Source organism: Oncorhynchus mykiss, chromosome 2 (genome assembly GCF_057628025.1).
Source record: "Oncorhynchus mykiss isolate SJ-2025 chromosome 2, ASM5762802v1, whole genome shotgun sequence".
NCBI lineage: Eukaryota > Metazoa > Chordata > Actinopteri > Salmoniformes > Salmonidae > Oncorhynchus > Oncorhynchus mykiss.
This window is the reverse complement of record NC_143023.1, coordinates 14749350-14766088: the sequence shown is the minus strand read 5'-3', so window position 1 is coordinate 14766088 and position 16739 is coordinate 14749350. Positions and strand designations below refer to the sequence as shown.

The window sequence follows — 16739 nt, the reverse complement described above, 5'->3', positions numbered from 1 at the left end:
ATGTGTATGTTTTTGAGGGGAAACGTAGAAGGATTCAAAAACATGACTGACTACAGGCTGGGGAGACTGGGATGGGGTGAGAGGAGGAGAAAGAGGAGGAAGTGACATCACAGAAGGGGCAAACACAATGAAGAGGAACTCAGATCTGACCTCAGCGTCACTCCATCAATGACATGAGCCTGTCGACAAAGAATGTGTGTGAAAATAAACAACAACCAAAAAGAAAGATGTGCCTGGTTGTTGTTTTTTTAACAGATACTAATGCAAACGTAAAGGCCAAAAATAATGATTATATGCAGAATAACTAAACAATGAATGAACCAATGATTTATGATGAAAATAAAGGCTTAAATACGTATGTCGAACCAAAACCTCTCACAGTCTTTGTGTTAAAAGGGGGAGAGGGAAAGAGTTAGAATGAGAGTTAGAGAGAGAGAGAGTTTGAGAGAGAGAGAGAGAAAGTAGGAGAGAGAGTAGGAGAGTTAGATAGAGAGAGTTAGAGAGTAGGAGAGTTAGAGAGTGTTAGAGAGAGTTAGAGAGAGAGTGAGAGAGAGTAGGAGAGTTAGCGAGAGAGAAGGAGAAAGGGAGAGAGTGTGAGAGAAAGAGCGAGAGAGAGTCAGAGAGACAGAGAGAGATAGAGAGAGAGAGAGAGAGAGAGAAAGAGAGATAGAGAGAGGGAAAGAACAAGAGGAAGAGAGAGAGAGAGAAAGATAGGAAGAGAGCTATTTATAAGCAGGGCTTATATAAATAGGGGGAGAGGGAAAGAGTTAGAGAGAGATATTTATAAGCAGGGCTTATATAAATAGGGGGAGAGGGAAAGAGTTAAAGAGAGATAGGGAGAGAGAGTGTGAGCGAAAGAGCGAGACAGAGACAGAGAGACAGAGAGATATTTATAAGCAGGGCTTATATAAATAGGGGGAGAGGGAAAGAGTTAGAGAGAGATAGGGAGACGTGTGGAGTTATTTGTACCTGATACAGAGGCGGTGGGTCCAACCACCAGGTAGCTGAGAGGAGACGTGGAGTTACAATCGTCTCCAGTCCAACCCAAGTGACACACACACTTCAGCTCGTTACTACAAATCTGCAACACACACATACACAAGCATGCAGGCACACAAAAAATATGTATTAGGAGCTGAAAGGTTGGAGAGAGAGAGAGAAAGTGGGTGTGCATGCATGTGTGTGTTTGTGCATTTGTGTGTGTGTATCCGTACCCCGTGTCCAGAACAGATGGTCTTCTCTGTGGTTCCAGGGCAGGTGCTGAAGTTGAACTCCTGAAGGGGCAGACACTTGTGGTTGAAGCAGACCCTCTCTGTCCCACAGGCTGTCCCATCCTCCACATAGCCCAGGTCACTGTCCCCGTCTATCATCACATGACCCCCACTGACATTCAGCACACAACACAGCACAGTTACAGAGGATCCATTCATATAGAAGTTACACAGGGACATAAATCAAATATAGAATTGGATTCACAAAGATAGAGCTAGAGACATTATTCTGTATGTGCTCTGGAGGCCTGCATCGTCAGAGAGAGAGCTAGAGGCATTATTCTGTATGTGCTCTGGAGGCCTGCATCGTCAGAGAGAGAGCTAGAGGCATTATTCTGTATGTAGTCTGGAGGCCTGCATTGTCAGAGAGAGAGCTAGAGGCATTATTCTGTATGTGCTCTGGAGGCCTGCATCGTCAGAGAGAGAGCTAGAGGTATTATTCTGTATGTGCTCTGGAGGCCTGCATCGTCAGAGAGAGAGCTATAGGTATTATTCTGTATGTGCTCTGGAGGCCTGCATCGTCAGAGAGAGAGCTAGAGGTATTATTCTGTATGTGCTCTGGAGGCCTGCATCGTCAGAGAGAGAGCTAGAGGCATTATTCTGTATGTGCTCTGGAGGCCTGCATCGTCAGAGAGAGAGCTAGGAGGTCGCTTTATAAGGAGGTCGCTTTATCAATCAGTGTGTGTAAATATCTATGAATGGACTGTAATTCCTTAGCAACCCAAGGAGAACCATAACACGATGAATGAATCAGAGTCTGATGATGGTGTGTGTGTGTGTGTGTGTGTGTGTGTGTGTGTGTGTGTGTGTGTGTGTGTGTGTGTGTGTGTGTGTCTGTACCTGCAGTCCAGGGAGGCGCTATGCTGTGCAACAGAGAAGGACGTCAGTCCCCCCTGCAACTCTCCTAGTCGGGGGGCCGGCGATATGTTGGAACATAGCAGGTACCCACAATGCACGTCTCTGAAACACACAGGAAGTAGTGATGAACCTTCTCTCTAAGTTCAGGTTCCATTAGTTACCTAAACTTTGCTGGACATGTTATGTTCAAGGATAAAAGTACAGTGTGATGGCATGTCATTGTATTCAAGCACAACAGAACTGTGACACAAACGAGTGTCCTTACTGCTTGTTGCATTGGACCCATGTGTCTTTGTCCTTCCCACAGTTCCCCTTCTCTGTCCCCTCAATATTCAACTTCTCATAACAGAACTTATCAGCAGCGGTCGCCTCTGAAAAATCAAACAATGAACAGGGATGATGTCACAACCTACATAAATAACCCTGCATTGAGTGTCATTGAGGTCGACATAAAAACGTTTTCATCAGTGATTGAATCAAAAACAGTTTTGTTACTCACTCTCTCCCCACAGGTACTTGCACTGTCTGTCTTTGGTCTTGCACCTCCCGTTGAAGCAACGCCCCTGGACACAGAGGAATGGTACACGTCAAACACAAACACACACCTGTACACACCAACTGGTCCACTCTGATTATTCTTGATATCTCTTACCTGTTCCTTTTCACATGAGTAGCCGTCCATCTTGTGCACATTCGGGGGACACTGGCTGGAGTTACCAGTGCAGTTCTCTGGAATATCACAATCATTCACTGCCTCCCTACACACCACGCCCATAAACTCCATCTGCCCACACACAACACAGGTCAAAGCATGTCAGCAGGTGTATGACATTTACTCCTGAAATACTGACCTGTTGCACAGACTACAACCACTGTAATTATTATTTGACCCTGCTGGTCATCTATGAACGTTTAAACATCTTGAAGAACAATCTGGTCTTAATGGCCATGCACTCTTATAATCTCCACCCGGCACAGCCAGAAGAGGACTGTCACTCCCTCAGAGCCTGGTTCCTCTCCACCTGGCACAGCCAGAAGAGGACTGGCACTCCCTCAGAGCCTGGTTCCTCTCCACCCGGCACAGCCAGAGGAGGACTGGCACTCCCTCAGAGCCTGGTTCCTCTCCATCCGGCACAGCCAGAAGAGGACTGGCACTCCCTCAGAGCCTGGTTCCTCTCCACCCGGCACAGCCAGAAGAGGACTGTCACTCCCTCAGAGCCTGGTTCCTCTCCACCTGGCACAGCCAGAAGAGGACTGTCACTCCCTCAGAGCCTGGTTCCTCTCCACCTGGCACAGCCAGAAGAGGACTGTCACTCCCTCAGAGCCTGGTTCCTCTCCACCTGGCACAGCCAGAAGAGGACTGGCACTCCCTCAGAGCCTGGTTCCTCTCCACCCGGCACAGCCAGAAGAGGAGTGTCACTCCTCAGAGCCTGGTTCCTCTCCACCCGGCACAGCCAAAAGAGGACTGGCACTCCCTCAGAGCCTGGTTCCTCTCTTGCTTCCTGCCTTTCTAGGGAGTTTTTCCAAGCCACCGTTCTTCTACAACTGCATTGCTTGCTGTTTGGGGTTTTAGGCTGGGTTTCTGTATAACACTTCATGACATTTGCTGGTGTAAAAAGGGCTTTATAAATACATTTGATTGATTGATTGATTATGCATATGTGCATAAGTGCGTGATGTGACAATGCATAGTGTCCTGTACCTGACAGTTGTTACAGCAGAGTCCGTCGCTACACTTTGAGCCTTGTGTGAGTGTACACTTCTGACAGCACTTCTCTCCCTCCCTCTCGCACTCCTAGTGAAGGAACACAAACACATATAAACAAACGCATATGAATCAAGGTTCCCTGTAGATTCTCCAGGACCAGAGGTGTCTAGGGCCAATGTCTGTCCACTCTCAGCTACTCACCGCTGGGCTACCACAGTCACACTCCTCCCCTGGCTCCACCAAACCATTCCCACACTCTGGAGGGTCAACCAGCTGGAGTCACAGAGAGCGAGGGGGGAGAGTGAAAGAGAGGAGAGAGGTTAGGTTTATCTAAGTGCTTTGGGTGAAATTTAAGAAAAGTGCTTTATAAGCTTTGAAGTTATTTTCTTCATTATCCCCTCCAGGGGGGGGGGGGGGGGGGGGGGTGGTGTGTGTGTGTGTGTGTGTGTGTGTGTGTGTGTGTACCTTTATGGGTTTGTTGAAGAGACATGCTCCACCACCACTGTTGAGGAAGGTGTGGTACTCCTCCACATTGCAGTTGGAGAACCTCTTGGGCAGGTAGAAGCTGTTCAACACAACCACAGAGTCACGCAGTTACAGTGGAAACAACTGCAGCACATCAACAACAACACACATCCCTCTGAGACACACTGTGCCACTCTTGTGTTGCTTTAGCGTTGTCCTTACGGAGAGAAGGCCAGTAGTGTGGTATATACTTACAAATGACCCTATATGAACAGGAAAGAAGCATTCACCACAAGACGTGTTGAACAAGACTGACTAACATTTCTGAATGATTCTAAGAGTTGGTTCCATTTCAGTTCAATCCAATCCCTTACAGCCCACCATCTATAGAATAACACACACACACACACACACACACACACACACACACACACACACACACACACACACACACACACACACACAGACACAGACACACACACCTTTTATCTGTTGATGACCATAGTCAGAGTCCGGGTCGGAGAATAGGGAGAGTAGCGGTATGGCATTGGCATACAAGATTAATATTGACTGATGGTGTGTAGAGGAAATAAGATTTGTCACATTATTGTTGTTGTTATTGTCCTTGTTGTTGCTTCTGGTTGTGAATCATAACCTACGCACAATCTGTGATGTGTGGTGGCAGAAATCAGGTCCCATTGATAGCTTAAGGACAAAGGTGTCTTTTGTTGCAGAAATTGATTGACTTGAAATGAATACATTTCTGCAGACCACCTTTGCCCTGAAGTAATCAATAGCACCTGGTTTTACAGTAAGCAATTGACACTCAATCAGGGGTCTTTCTGTTGTTAGTCGGCCCCTTGCTGCTCTGCATTCCTGCAATCAGGGCTTAGCCTCGGATGGTATTGTCCTGTCTCACCATAGCACTGTTGCTAAATGATACAGCAAATATGTATCCGCTTTGAGTAGTAATGCTAGTGAGTGGCTAATGGGAGCTAGTGCTGTAAACACAATGCAGCAAATCCTGGGCCCAACAGGAGCTTTCCCGGAGAAAGGAAATGGTGGAAGTCAAGGGGCTGAGTTGAGTTTGGGTTATTGTAGCACTTACAATAGTAGTGAGAGTCATACTGGAATCAGTATGGAATCAAACAAAGGCTCACAATAACAGAGAGAGAGAGAGAGACCTCCAATGAATCACTGGCAATATAGATATACATCAACCCTCCCTTAATTCTTTCTATGTTTCTCTCGGTCTCTTCTTCCCTCTCGCTAAACACTCTAAATGAAGAGAGGATAGTGTATGATGACTGATAAAGAACATTTCCCATTTGTGGGCGGTGGCCCCAACATAGCCTCAACATAGTAAAACCCTCAGTAATGAAGAACCTGACACAGAGGAACCCAGTGTGATACAAACACAAGTCTCTCATTCATCCAGTGCATTATGGCACCCCCAGGCTGGCTAACAACCCAATTGTACGCACACACACACACACACACACACACACACACACACACACACACACACACACACACTATTTAGGGAACCCAGATAGAACCCCAACCCTTTTGATGGAGAGAACCACCACACAGTAGACTGTCAGTATTAGTTAACAGGAACAGACATGCAGGCGCTGAGAAGAGAAAATAAAAAGTGACTGATACTTGCTCATTGAATACGAGTGTCTGAAATACCATTGACCTCTGCTTAGAGAGAGGGAGTCTGGGTAAGAGCCATGTGCTGGGGAAAGGATAAATAATAACTTCTGACCTTTGACATGCTGACCCCACGGAGAGGTTGCTAAAGTCAGATAACAATATCAAAGATAGAATCCTAAAAGGGGTCCGTGCTGTTGAGTACAGTATTAATGGAGATAAATCATATTGGTCTCGTACGGGAATGACATTGCAGACTGTATCAATCGGTTAGATGGACAAGACATGATGGGTAGGGCTCATTGTCAAAGCTTTAAGGGGGAAAAGGGATCGCCCCTATGAGTATAACAGTAGAACAATCCGTTGCTCCAAAAATGCTTAGCGAGTGACATCAGCCCAAAACTGAAAAAATATATGAAAATAAATCTGAAAAATATATGTACATAATGAAGATAAATAAATACAGCTGAGCTCAGACCACAGAGCTGTATTTCTTTACACTGCATCATCATCATCATCCTCTGAAGAAGACGAAGCTACGGCGGGACGTCGAGCCACAGAGGCCGTAATGCTATTGGATGGAATGGGAAAGGTTGAGATGACTGACAACCCTTCCAGGCAACCGATTGGTTCAAACTGCACGAGCAGCGTTCCAGCCAAGCTTCTGCTCACCTGCTGTCCCATTTGGGATTGAGGGGAAACGCAAGAGGTATTAAAGAAGAGGGGTAAAGACACACATCCTCCATACTAACACACACAGCGCTCACACACAGTTGCATCCATATAGATACACTCACACACACAAGCTGCAAAGCAGCAAGCGTGTCCACACAGAAACACACAATGAACGGTTAACATTTGGCTGACAAGGACAGTACAAGAGCTCCACAGTTAACCAAGAGAGGTATAACATATTATTCAGAATATAGAATGTGATTGGTGAAACTCTACGTAGCAGTTCAGGACATGACCAATCACTCACAGATAGTATTACTAATATGAATCCCTGGCCAAACAGTCCAGTGGCTGAAGTTACTGATATCTGGAGTAAACAACAGCCTCTACTGCCATCTAGTGGAACATTTCCTGAACTACAACGCAGTCTAAAGTATTTTCTAATGCGCCAGACATTGTTAACCCAGTCAACACTAACAAGATAATCACTGTGAATGTATTATTTGTCCTAATTCAGATGATCTTCCCTGTCTCAATGTCCAACTAAGTCAGACTGACTATTTTTCTGGGTAGTCACTTTCTGGCCAGTCTAAGATGAACAAAGGTGGCATTATCATCAGAACTGATGAACTAGTATATGAGATATTAGTTCTTAGTCGGAGTTAAGGTTAGGTTCAGGGTTAGGGTTAGGTTTAAGGTTGAGGGTTAGGTTTAGGTTTAAGGCTGAGAGTTAGGGGTAAGGTTATGGTGAGTTAGGGTTAGTGGTTAAAAGTGCAGTACTTCCATCCTTTCTAACATGGTCAGATAGTGTGTTAGTCTCTTAGAGAAGAGGGTTGTCACTATGACATCACAGCGACACAGAGATGCACAGAGGGAACACACGTATGGAATGTCGGCATTGCCGCGGGAGATGGGGTCTGTTGCCATGGCAGTGTGCGACGGGTTGTTTGGGAAACAAAGTACTTTAGAGGAAACTTACCCAACATCATCCATGATGCAGCCAGACCAACGGTCATCACACTTGCACTCGCCTGTGGAACACACAACATACACACGTCTCTGTGTGGCCAGTGTGTGTGTGTGTATGGCCAGTGTGTGTGTGGCCTGTGTGTGTGTGGCCTGTGAGTGTGTGGCCTGTGAGTGTGTGTGTGTGTGTGGCCAGTGTGTGTGTGGCCTGTGTGTGTGTGTGTGGCCAGTGTGTGTGTGTGTGTGGCCAGTGTGTGTGTGTGTGTGGCCAGTGTGTGTGTGTGTGTGTGGCCAGTGTGTGTGTGGCCTGTGTGTGTGTGGCCTGTGAGTGTGTGGCCTGTGAGTGTGTGGCCTGTGAGTGTGTGTGTGTGTGTGTATGTACCGTTGAGGATCCTCTTCTTGTCAGAAAAGATGCCAATGTTTTGTCCCAGAGACTGGGCCAGGGTTATGGCCATCTCATCTGTCTTGCCATACTGACAGAGGAAGGGAGGAGAAAAGAAAGAAAGAGAGAGAACAGAGAGAGAGAATAAGTTCTTAAATTGTGCCTAAAAGAGATGCTGATTAAGGTCCATTTTCATCCTGAAGCGGGGCCTACCTCATTGACTCCTCCTCCTTTAGTTAGAGAACAGACTCCTCCCATATAGGAAGCTCCTCCCCAGCTGCTATGGAACCGGTTCCCTCTGGTAAAAAGAGAGGAAGTGATTAAATCTCTAAACCAGGGTTTCCCAGACTTTTTTGTCCAGTCAAATAAGGATGTCACCAACAGCCAATGTTAACTTTTTCATTTGGGGCTATGACAGTCTATTACAAATCAGTCTGACAGGAAGCATGGTTTGAAGTGACTAAAATGCATCACATTTTAGTCACATTTAGTCACACACTCAGAGACAGACTGAACCCATGCCACTCCCTCTCAGAAACAGACAGAACCCGTACCACCCCCTCTCCTCCACCCCACACAGAGACAGACAGAACCCATACCACCCCCTCTCCCCCACCCCACACAGAGATAGATAGATCCCATACCACCCCCTCTCCTCCACCCCACACAGAGACAGACAGAACCCATACCACCCCCTCTCCTCCACCCCACACAGAGACAGACAGAACCCATACCACCCCCTCTCCTCCACCCCACACAGAGACAGACAGAACCCATGCCACCCCCTTTCCTCCACCCCACACAGAGACAGACAGAACCCATACCACCCCCCCTCCCCCACCCCACACAGAGACAGACAGGCTTACGAGAAAAGATGCACGGAGTCACACTTCTCCTTGATGAAGTCTCGTCTGTACTTCATGAACTCCCTCAAGGTCACCATGGGGTCGTCGTCGATGTTAAACCGGTTGTCAGCTGCCCACGTCTCCATGGCAACTAGCACGATGCGGGTGTTGAGTTGCTCCTTGAAGATCTGGGAAGGGAGGGTGACATCAGAACACCAAACATCAGACCAACAGAACAGCTACAGGAAATACAGTGCTGTCTGTCTCTTGAGAGTTGACTGACATCAAAACATTTCCTACAAAGCTACTTAAATGACCTAAATGACTTTGAAAGCTGACTGAGATCTAATGACAACATCCATTCCAACAGACTTATGTCTGGGGGGATAACAACAAATAATGGTAGTGTTTGTGATTCTAATCTGAGCAGCTTATGAGAACACTGCTCAGTGGCCAGACAGAATCAACAGAGGCTAATAGTCTCTTCAAAGGACACAATGGGGATGAGTGGTACAGTGAGAGAACATGTTTGCCTGAATAGGATGAAAATCTATTAAACAACCTGTTTGACTGCCCAGATAAACAGTGGAGATGGTGAGGGGAGGGAGGGAGGAAAGGACACCTGTAAAGACTGATTGATTTAGCTGAATACCAGCAGTAGTCTCATATGGACAGAGATGGAGAGGGGAGGGAGGAAAGGACACCTGTAAAGACTGATTGATTTAGCTGAATACCAGCAGTAGTCTCATATGGACAGAGATGGTGAGGGGAGGGAGGGAGGAAAGGACACCTGTAAAGACTGATTGATTTAGCTGAATACCAGCAGTAGTCTCATATGGACAGAGATGGTGAGGGGAGGGAGGGAGGAAAGGACACCTGTAAAGACTGATTGATTTAGCTGAATACCAGCAGTAGTCTCATATGGACAGAGATGGTGAGGGGAGGGAGGGAGGAAAGGACACCTGTAAAGACTGATTGATTTAGCTGAATACCAGCAGTAGTCTCATATGGACAGAGATGGAGAGGGGAGAAAGGAGAGGATTGATGGAGGAGAAGAAGGGAGGGGATTGTTGTTTGTTTTTAGGCTCAGGTGCACAGAGAGGAGCGAGGGATGGACTGATGCACAGAGGAGAGGGAGGGTACAGGAAGGGTCACTGTTGTCTGTATTTAGGCCTGTCTGTTTGTCTGTTTGTGGTTGCACAGTAAGTCAAAAACATTCCATTAAATCAACAATGCACAGTGGACAGGGACTCTTTCAGTTCTATTCTTAAAACAAAACATCTATCAAACACACACCATTCCCTATATAGCATCCTTTTTATGTCATCACTAAATATCAAGGGCACGCAAACAGATATGACCCTTTTCCACCAGCCTATCAGCTTTCAAATGTGACCTGTCCTCTGCAACGGGCCTATCAGATTTCAGCAGCACAGCAGACAGACGAGGCTGAGGAGACCAGTTATCGTTGCAGACGGTGACACTGACGATTCCGCCCTTGATTGGTTGAGATTCTAAAGACCAGATGAGTCTACTGTCTCTAGGCTCATGTAGCTCAAAATATCCAATACCAAAAAGATTATGTTAGGTAACTTACCATATCAGCCATATTGACCACAGACTTAGCGTAGTTATTCGTCTGACCAACAGAGAGACGATGCTTTTTATACTGGAGAGAGAGAGAGAGAGATCGTCAGTCTTATACCTGAACCCTTGGCTTCTTTATTGGGGGTAACATCAGTGAAAGAAAGAGCACACACACACAATCATAAACACACACAGATGGACTGCTCTCACCATCAGATGGTCGTTGATCACCATCAGCTCGATGTACTTGGTCTCCTCGGCCACACTGCCCCCAACCCGCGGGGCCTATGAGAGCAACACGGACCAGACTGTAAGCCTCAATGGATCTAACACACACGCATTAAAACTCTCTCTCTTACTGTACAAACATTATATTTGTATGATGACTGTTTCCACCAAAATACATCATAGAAACAGGAAGAATGATGCTGGGATGATGGAATGTTTCAACCGCATCAGGTCTGTCTGTGCTTTCCTGTAAACCCTGTCTATATAGCTCTCAGGGGAGAAAGAGAGAAAAAGCAAGAGAACAGAGAGAGAGACAGAGAGAGAGATGCAAACACATCCACACCAGTTTGTCTGTCTGCAGGCAGTGGAGGATGAGGAGCCACAGAGAACAACCTTCACTCACATGGTGAATATTTTATAAGAAGAGGATGAGAGGGGTGACAAGGAAATCACCTTCATTTCTACCTCAGTGAATTAACATACAGAATGCAAAGTCAACAACGTGAAGAACACACAGAGCACTATTTAAATTATCTCCAACACGCTCATACAGACACACATAAGCATGCACGATTATATAGTACACACACACTCTCTCAACCACACACACACACCACACACACGACTGAACTCAAGATGACTCCTTTCTCAGCATTCCTTCCCCAGTTACAGTAAATTATGACTCCTCCATAACTGTGACCATAGGGATAGCAGGAGGAAAACCTGGGGCCTTCTACAGTTCTCACTCACCTGTCTCTTCTTCCTCCTGTGGACGACCTTTGACCCAGGAAATGGAGGGCTGGGGAAAGGAGGCTCTGGGAGGTCAACTGGGGAAAAACAAAAACAAAGGAGGGTTAGCGTATTATTGTTTGTTAGCGTATAGAGTTATAACATTCACTATAACGTTCTCCACATCTAACAGTAACCAAGCTATGCAGTTCTATATTATGTTTACTCTGACTTATGTTTTTCTATAGGCCTACGGCTCTGATACTGGATATTGGTTCAGCTGCAACTCATGGTGACCAATCAGATTGTCTCTAGAACTAATAGTTTTGCAATATTTATTTTATTTGTCAGTTTTCCAATAGTTTGTTAATTTAATCCACCCCTCATAACTTTTACAGCAGATACCTTACCAATAGGAAGGAAGTATGCTGCTGCCTCTTGTCCTGCTGATTTATAGATCATGTGGATCTGGACATCAGCCTGCAAGACATTAGAAAGAAAGGTGGAGGGTCATTATTCATTATTTTCTCTCTTTTTTTGTATATATATTTTTTTTAATCATCCAACCATGTGTATTCATATAAACTGAATAAAGTGCGCTGTCTGTCATCATCAGGCAACCTCACAGACCAAGGCCAGTACAATGTGAATATGAATGAGCGGGTGACGTCACATTCTCTTGCCGACCACGGGGACGCGCAAAGAAGCGAGTGCGCTACGGACGGGAAGCAGCTCCTTGGAACTGAAAAACTCAACAACGAATTGGAATGGCTGCGATTTCTCCCTAATAAACGCGTTAACGTTACAAAAATCAAAGGTATGAAGTTCGACCACTCTTTTTCATAGTTGAGCTTCTGTGAGCTCTAGCGTTTAGCTAGCTAGTCCCATCTTTTCGACAATCCAGGGCGCAACAGGTTTCTAGCTAACGTTAACTAGCTAGTCAGCTGGTTAATGATTGCTAGCTTGTATCAACATTGTTTGAACAGCTACATGTAGAAGACATCACAGCTAAATTACATATCCACAACTTCACAAGCATACGGGGAGAACAACTAAAGTAAGGTAGTAGGCTAACTAGCTAATTGAATTATAGCTAATTAGCTAGCTGCGCACTGACTACACGCATTCACTACTGAATTCTTATTACGTATCCGTCATGTTATGCTAGTCTGCTCCGTAGAACATCCACACAGTAAGTTAACGTTATATTCCAGCGCTGTAAACATAGTGAGCCAGTTACACATTGGTAAATAACGGGTTCTACTTTGAGACAATTGAGTTTACTGCATTGAGAAGCATTACGGCGCAACAACCATTGTCAACGGTAGTAAAGGGTAGTCCAGTCTATTGTCCATTGTTTTTCTGGACAGCCCCTGTTGTGGAGTAGTACTACAGTACTTGCCTAATAGGCTTAGTTTGTAAGTGTCTGAGTTCCAATGAAATGAGAGCATTGTTTTCAGTCACATGCAGATTCTAGGTCAACTGTGTTAGTGAATAGGAACATATAAGGGGTTTGCCTGTAGCTGGGTCACCTCCCTCAGTGGTGTAAACTTTGATGCTGTTTAAGAGTACAGTGTAATGCTGTGCATTGTTTTCAAGCAGAAAGGTCTCCCTGCCATGCAGAATAGGAAGTGCTATGTCACCTCTATTTATATTCAGAGCTAAACAGGCCTCTAAATCTGGATGATCAGTTCATCTGACTGAGTACTGATCTCCCTCGTTTTCCCTTTCTCTCTTTATCCAAAAGAACAGGAAGTCCTGTTGACATCACCTCCTGTCTGCGACTATGTCGTGCCGGGACATCCACGCCACCAATGCCTTCTCCTTCATCATCGCCTTCATCTCCGTGGGCGGCATCGCTGTGGCGGCGCTGATCCCACAGTGGCGAGTGACACGACTTGTCAACTTCAACAAAAACGCCAAGAACATCAGCGTCTATGATGGCCTGTGGGCCAAGTGTGTGAAACAAGATGGCTACTCTGGCTGCTACTACTACGACTCAGAGGTACGGGTCTGATGATCGCAATATCATAAGGACATACAGCATCCCATATTCCCCCCATATGGTGCGCTGCCACATAGGGCTCTAAAGTAGTGCACTATACAGGAAACAGGTTGTCATTTGAGATTTGCATAAATCACTTCTCATTTATTCCTTTTCCCCACAGTGGTATTCTAAAGTGGACCAGTTGGACCTGAGACTGCTCCAGTTCTGCCTGCCTACTGGGCTACTGTTTGGCTCCCTGGCCCTGGTGCTGTGTATGGCAGGCATGTCTAAGACCTGCTGCTGCTCTGATAAGGCTGAGACAGACATCAAGAGTACCCGCTGTCTGGTCAACAGCGCAGGCTGCCACCTAGTGGCCGGGATGTTCCTGTTCCTGGGCGGTGCTATCGCCCTGGCACCTTCCGTGTGGTTCCTGTTCCGGACTAAAGAGATGAACATCAAGTACGACCGCATCTTCTCAGACGGGTTCGCGGTCTACGTGGCCATCGGCTGTTCCGGTGGCCTCATGCTCGCCGCCCTGCTGATGTTCATGTGGTACTGCATGTGTAAGAAGCTACCCTCTCCCTTCTGGCTGCCTCTCCCCACACTTCCTAACTCCCTCTCCACCCAGCCCCTCACAGCCAATGGGTACCCCCCCTCCCCTGTCTACGGACCCCCTCAGACCTTCCCTCCACAGGGGTACGTCCCCACTGTGATGGATGCCCAGCCCTACGCTCCCTCCCAGGGCTACCCTCAGAGCGTAGCCCCACTGGCCCAGCAGCCTCAGCAGGTCTATATGTCCCAGATGTCAGCCCCGGATGGGTATGGGTCAGAGGTGGGGCAGAACCAGGCTTACAGCTATGCCCTGTCCCAGAGTTATGCCCCCTCTCAGGTGGGCTACGCCCCCAGCTACGTAGGCCACCGCTACTCCACACGCTCACGCATGTCTGGCATAGAGATAGACATCCCTGTTCTAACACAAGACCTCTGAGGGAGGGAGGGCTGCTGCAAGAACACTGAGTCCTGGTTCCATTTAGCTGTCCTGTCTCCTGTAAAGGGTGTGTACTGTCAGTGAAGGATATGACTGTTGGTCAGTCTGCACTAGAAATACAACTGTGCGTCACTCAACCAAGCACTGCACTGTTAGACACAGTTTAGTATGCAGGCTCCACATCTGGTGAAAGGACACCAGAGATGCCCCATAATGAAGTCTGAATTCACTGTTACATTTTGATAGAAAATATTGTTTTCTAATTGCACCTATTTGTACTTCTCTTAATGTAAATCTGCTTGAAACATCATAGCATTTCTACACTGTGTATATTGTGTTCACTAATATTTCAACTGCTAATAAATGAACTAAACTGTACTTTAACCGTGAGGTAACTTGATGTAGTGAGGTAAAAGGGTGTGACACTAACTGACTGATGTCTTTGTTGTGCCTGTTTATATTATTGGTCTGTTAAATACTACTGCTGTGCCTTGTTCAGAACAGCCATATTACATTGCTTAGTTATTCTGTTTTTGTATTAATACTGTAATATGTTACTGTTTCTTTTGTTCTGCTAGTTTTCTACACCTGCTGTTTTTGGGTGTTGGAGATATTATAATTTGCTGTAACATGTGAGATGACATGGGAATGTCCTAATGACTCATTCTATTTACCCATCAACAGTACAGCAGTGGCTCTAAGGACATTACTTTTTATATGTACACATTAATTAGATCATTTTGTATCTAATTCACATATCATGATGCCACCGAATATCAATCAAATTTTTTACATTGGCAGATGTCACATCATGAATGTAGTTGTTGACCTGTCTCCTTTGTTAAGGTGCCTGGGATATATGATTGAACCAGAACACATACTGCACCTCTGTGACTGTCTGCTACTCAGACCAAAGGAACGTCAAAATGAACATCTTATTTTAGCTCCGGAACACTGCCATCTGTCGCCTGTCCTTTTTGTCAAATTGTACGTCTACACTGAGCTGTGTAAGCAAACGTAGAGCTACTCTTGTTTCCACTTCATTCATCCACTACTGGGCTCCTGAGTGGCGCAGCATCTCAGTGCTAGAGGTGTCACTAGAGACCCTGGTTTGATTCCAGGCTGTATCGCCATGATAGGGCGGCGCACAATTGGCCCAGCATTTTCCGGGGTAGGCCGTTAACTGACTTGCCTAGTTAAATAAACTGTCATTGATTTCACATGAAGGGGAGGAGGGGTTCACTACACTGTAACATCACATTCCATTGGATGTGCTGGTTCTAAAATGGTAGAACACTGACTGAATGCACTGGGCCTCTTATGATTCTACAATCTAGAGAAGGGATTCTGTGATTTATGTTGCATTCTATCCCTAAACACTAGTTTTGACCAAACTGTCCTCTAACTTGTGTGTTGACTTAATCTTAAATACCCTTTGTATCAGCCGTAACGTATCTGACATGCTCTCTCTGTTGCAGTGCTGCATGTACAGTCTGTTCTTATCTCGATGGAAAATGTCTTTGTTCACCAGACCTTTTTCTCAATAAAAATGTGTATCTAATTAAACTATGTGTTCCTCGCCACGGCCGACGATGACTAATACTGGTGTCACAGTACCACCAGAGATGTATTTACCATTACTAAGTACTTAACATGATTAACAGGGCCAGAGAAAGGCCACACTAAAATTAGTCACCTGTTTGCAGTGATTCTGAGTGAATGTATTAGTTGGAGTCATTTAGCCGGCTGGCCTGGTGTGCTGTGATTTGAACTGGGTGAACCTGTTCAGCCAAAAGGCTGAGAGACAGAGAGGGCTGGTTGAGATGGAGCTGGGTTTATCTGGCAGGCAGATTGGATTACAAGCAGCAGGGTAATGGGTTGTTTCCGGTCCTCAGGGTTAGTGCTGTGTCAGCTGGTTATAGCTCCATTTTGGCACGTTATTGATCAGTCAGAGTAGTGATTAATGGGCTGTAAGGTCTGTTCACCAACAGTATCCTCGCCTTCATCTGCACTGATAAGTAGGGCTGGGTAGGTCCCTGTAACTCGCCCAATGAGTTGCTAATTGAAAGACGGATGGAAATGAGACATTTTGTGGCCTTTGGGAATAGAAAGTGCATTTTAAAGCATTTATTTAAAAAATCCTTTACGGGCTAATAGGCTATGATTCGTACATATTCCAGGGAGCAGTGTTGGTTGCTGGCCCATCCTATTTACACAGTCAGTGACATATTTACACAGTCAGTGACACAGTACATGGAAATATAGGGCCTAGAAAAACCTGACAGCACTTTTTAATTTTCAGTTTTTCTCACCAGGTCAGTTTGTTATTATTGTTTGATTCAGAGATGGTGATGACAGCATGCTGCCTCGCCTCGAGACAGACAGACAAACTGT

At 45.9% G+C, this 16739-nt stretch overlaps 2 protein-coding genes across 7 annotated transcripts in view; one reads left to right on the top strand and one right to left on the bottom strand.

Moving 5' to 3' along the window:
- LOC110535866 (disintegrin and metalloproteinase domain-containing protein 22) overlaps window positions 1-16739 on the bottom strand; it is a 140852-nt gene that overhangs the window by 10006 nt on the left and 114107 nt on the right. For 3 of the 5 annotated variants that reach the window (XM_090189876.1, XM_090189873.1, XM_090189883.1), the window contains exons 7-23: window positions 11781-11850; window positions 11392-11468; window positions 10624-10698; window positions 10424-10495; window positions 8848-9014; window positions 8195-8279; window positions 7982-8072; window positions 7613-7664; window positions 4303-4402; window positions 4039-4110; window positions 3832-3924; window positions 2782-2913; window positions 2629-2692; window positions 2395-2500; window positions 2112-2231; window positions 1215-1383; window positions 970-1081 (exon numbers count right to left, since the gene is read on the bottom strand). In XM_090189876.1, coding sequence (XP_090046002.1) covers window positions 970-1081; window positions 1215-1383; window positions 2112-2231; window positions 2395-2500; window positions 2629-2692; window positions 2782-2913; window positions 3832-3924; window positions 4039-4110; window positions 4303-4402; window positions 7613-7664; window positions 7982-8072; window positions 8195-8279; window positions 8848-9014; window positions 10424-10495; window positions 10624-10698; window positions 11392-11468; window positions 11781-11850 — 1657 coding nt within the window. Of the gene's footprint in view, window positions 1-150; window positions 180-969; window positions 1082-1214; window positions 1384-2111; window positions 2232-2394; window positions 2501-2628; window positions 2693-2781; window positions 2914-3831; window positions 3925-4038; window positions 4111-4302; window positions 4403-7612; window positions 7665-7981; window positions 8073-8194; window positions 8280-8847; window positions 9015-10423; window positions 10496-10623; window positions 10699-11391; window positions 11469-11780; window positions 11851-16739 lie in introns of all 5 variants that reach the window. The other 2 variants (XR_016484445.1, XR_016484446.1) reach the window with 1 other exon arrangement.
- LOC110535882 (claudin-12) lies at window positions 12042-15911 on the top strand. Of its 2 annotated transcripts, none has more exons than XM_021621241.3 (3): window positions 12042-12187; window positions 13123-13375; window positions 13539-15911. In XM_021621241.3, the coding sequence occupies exons 2-3, from the start codon at window positions 13157-13159 to the stop codon at window positions 14343-14345; spliced, it is 1026 nt and encodes a 341-aa protein (XP_021476916.3). In that variant the 5' UTR covers window positions 12042-12187; window positions 13123-13156; the 3' UTR covers window positions 14346-15911. The 2 variants fall into 2 exon arrangements, with proteins under 2 accessions (XP_021476916.3, XP_021476906.3); XM_021621231.3 differs by having other exon boundaries at window positions 13118-13375.

Bases quoted from the DNA above. Each gene is read 5' to 3' on its own strand.
- LOC110535882 (XM_021621241.3), top strand. From the start codon at position 13,157: ATGTCGTGCCGGGACATCCACGCCACCAATGCCTTCTCCTTCATCATC. The intron at 13,376-13,538 runs GTACGGGTCTGA...TTTTCCCCACAG, and splicing joins GCTACTACTACGACTCAGAG to TGGTATTCTAAAGTGGACCA.